The 2,875-nt window shown below is 63.8% G+C and overlaps 1 protein-coding gene across 1 annotated transcript; it reads right to left on the bottom strand.

Annotated features, from left to right (window-relative positions):
* Window positions 1-6: 6 nt before the first annotated feature.
* Window positions 7-2,497, bottom strand: TUBB3 (tubulin beta 3 class III). Its single transcript, XM_029964599.1, has 3 exons — window positions 2,389-2,497; window positions 1,468-1,578; window positions 7-1,165 (listed from the first exon to the last, which is right to left on the bottom strand). Exons 2-3 carry the CDS (start codon window positions 1,526-1,528, stop codon window positions 90-92), a joined length of 1,137 nt encoding a protein of 378 aa, XP_029820459.1. The 5' UTR covers window positions 1,529-1,578; window positions 2,389-2,497; the 3' UTR covers window positions 7-89.
* Window positions 2,498-2,875: the final 378 nt, after the last annotated feature.

Below are 2,875 nucleotides of genomic sequence, written 5' to 3'. Positions count from 1 at the left end.
GAGGGGACGGCAGGGGGGGCACCACCCGGGGGGTGCAGCAGCGCGAAGCCAGGGGGGCCGCGGGCAGCGTCGGGGGGTGGCGTCAGGCATCACTTGGCACCCTGTGCCTCCGACTCCTCCTCGTCGTCCTCATACATCTCACCCTCCTCCTCAGCTGTGGCATCCTGGTACTGCTGGTACTCAGACACCAGGTCATTCATGTTGCTCTCGGCCTCGGTGAACTCCATCTCATCCATGCCCTCACCTGTGTACCAGTGTAGGAAGGCTTTGCGGCGGAACATGGCTGTGAACTGCTCTGAGATGCGCTTGAACAGCTCCTGGATGGCTGTGCTGTTCCCGATGAAGGTGGAGGACATCTTCAGCCCCCGTGGTGGGATGTCGCACACAGCCACCTTGACATTGTTGGGGATCCACTCTACAAAGTAGGAGCTGTTCTTGCTCTGGATGGCCAACATCTGCTCGTCCACCTCCTTCATGGACATGCGGCCACGGAAGACAGTGGCCACGGTGAGGTAGCGGCCATGGCGGGGGTCGCAGGCAGCCATCATGTTCTTGGCATCGAACATCTGCTGGGTGAGCTCGGGCACGGTGAGGGCACGGTACTGCTGGCTGCCGCGTGCTGTCAGAGGGGCAAAGCCCGGCATGAAGAAGTGGAGACGCGGGAAGGGCACCATGTTGACAGCCAGCTTGCGGAGGTCAGCGTTGAGCTGGCCAGGGAAGCGCAGGGAGGTGGTGACACCGCTCATGGTAGCTGAAACGAGGTGGTTTAGGTCACCATAGGTGGGGGTGGCCAGTTTGAGGGTGCGGAAGCAGATGTCGTAGAGCGCCTCATTGTCGATGCAGTAGGTCTCATCCGTGTTCTCCACCAGCTGGTGGATGGAGAGCGTGGCATTGTAGGGCTCCACCACCGTGTCCGACACCTTGGGGGACGGCACCACGCTGAAGGTGTTCATGATGCGGTCGGGGTACTCCTCCCGCACCTTGCTGATGAGCAGGGTGCCCATGCCCGAGCCTGTGCCCCCACCCAGCGAGTGGGTCAGCTGGAAGCCCTGCAGGCAGTCGCAGTTCTCACACTCCTTCCGCACCACGTCCAGCACGGAGTCCACCAGCTCGGCCCCCTCCGTGTAGTGCCCCTTTGCCCAGTTGTTCCCGGCACCGCTCTGCCCTGGGAAAAGAGGCTCCGATTGCCATTGGCTCCCCACACCCTCGCCAGAGGGCTCTGGGGAGGGGATCCGGGCTGGGACTGGGTGCTGCCGCCGGCAGCACTGGGAGATCTGACGCCGGGGTGGGGTGGGAAGTGGGAACCGCAGAGGTTTGGCGGTGTGCCGGAGGTGCCAGGCCCTGCGGCGCGGGAGGGGAGTGCCTGCTGAATGCCCCAGGGATGGCAACAGGTCGGGCGGGGCAGGGGACTCAGGGGACTGGAGGGGACACGGGGGGCAGTGTCCTCCTCCCTCCTCAGGGACCTACCAAAGATGAAGTTGTCCGGGCGGAAGAGGTGGCCGAAGGCGCCTGAGCGCACGCTGTCCATCGTCCCTGGCTCCAGGTCCACCAGGATGGCACGAGGCACATACTTGTGAGCTGAGAGAGACCCCGTGAAGGGAGGGTATCTGCTGCCACCCCACCCCAACCCCCAGGGGTGTCTCCCAGTACCCTGTGGGGTCCCATGGGGCTGGGCACACAGATTGTGTCCCCCCACAAATCACAGGGTCTCACGGAGTGGATGCATGTCTCAAGCCCCACCCAAACCACAGGGCCACATGTCTGCCCCCCCGGCCCCCAACCCCCTGGGGTGGGAGCATGTGTCATGTCATATCTCCCCCCACACAACAGGGTCCTACAAGGTGGGTGCAAGTGTTGCCCTCCCTCCAAACCACAGGGTCCCATGGGGCTGTGTGCACATGTCATGGCCCCCCCCACACCACAGGGTCCCACAGGGATGTGTGCATATGTTATGCTCCCCCCCAAATCACAAAGTCCTATGGGGCTGCATGCACATGTGCACCCTGCCTCCCCCAAACCACAGGGTCTGACGAGGTGGGTGTGCACCAGGGTCCGACAGGGCTGGGGTAAAGGTGTTGCGTGTGTCCCCACCCCGTAAATCACAGGGTCCAATGGGGTGGGTGTACATCTTGTTCCCCTCCCAAACCACAGGGTTCCATGGAACTGGGTGCACATGACTCCCCTCCTACAACCCTGCAAACCACAGGGTCTCATGGGGTGGGTGCCCTCCTAGACCCCCATGGGGTGGGTACCTCTATCTCCTCCCCCTCCCTGCCCCAACAGTCCCAGCTCCTGCTGCACTGGGGGGTCAGACTCGGGTGCCCCTCTGCAGCCCAGGGTGGGGATTCCAGGCTGCCCTTCCAGGGGGTGCAGGGGGGAGTCGCTTACAAGAGGCCTCATTGTAGTAGACACTGATGCGCTCGAGCTGCAGGTCCGAGTCCCCCACGTAGTTGCCACTGGGGTCGATGCCATGTTCATCGCTGATCACCTCCCAGAACTGGGAAGGACAGGGGGCTCAGCAGGGTGGGGTACACTGAGACACCCCAAAAACCCCGGGCAAGGCAGGGAGCAGCGGGATCCCCCCATCCCTGGCCAGGACTGGGCAGAGCAGTGGACACTGGGACGCCACAAACACCCAAATCCCTGAGCAGGGTGTGGTAGGGGCATTAGGATCCCCCAAACCCTGGTCAGGGCTCAGCGGGGCGGGGGACACTGGGATTCCCCAAGCCCTGGTCAGGGCGTGGCAGGGGCATTGCGACCCCCAAACCCTGGCCAAGGCAGAGCAGGGTGCACCAGCACCTCCCAAACCCCGGGAGGGGCTCAGCAGGGCGAGTGGCACCGGGAACCCCCAACCCCCAGTCAGGTGGGGCAGAGG

The sequence above is a fragment of the Manacus vitellinus genome, unplaced genomic scaffold (assembly GCF_001715985.3).
Source record: "Manacus vitellinus isolate BGI_N305 unplaced genomic scaffold, ASM171598v3 scaffold_10_pilon, whole genome shotgun sequence".
Lineage (NCBI taxonomy): Eukaryota > Metazoa > Chordata > Aves > Passeriformes > Pipridae > Manacus > Manacus vitellinus.
This window is presented reverse-complemented; position numbering and strand designations above follow the sequence as displayed.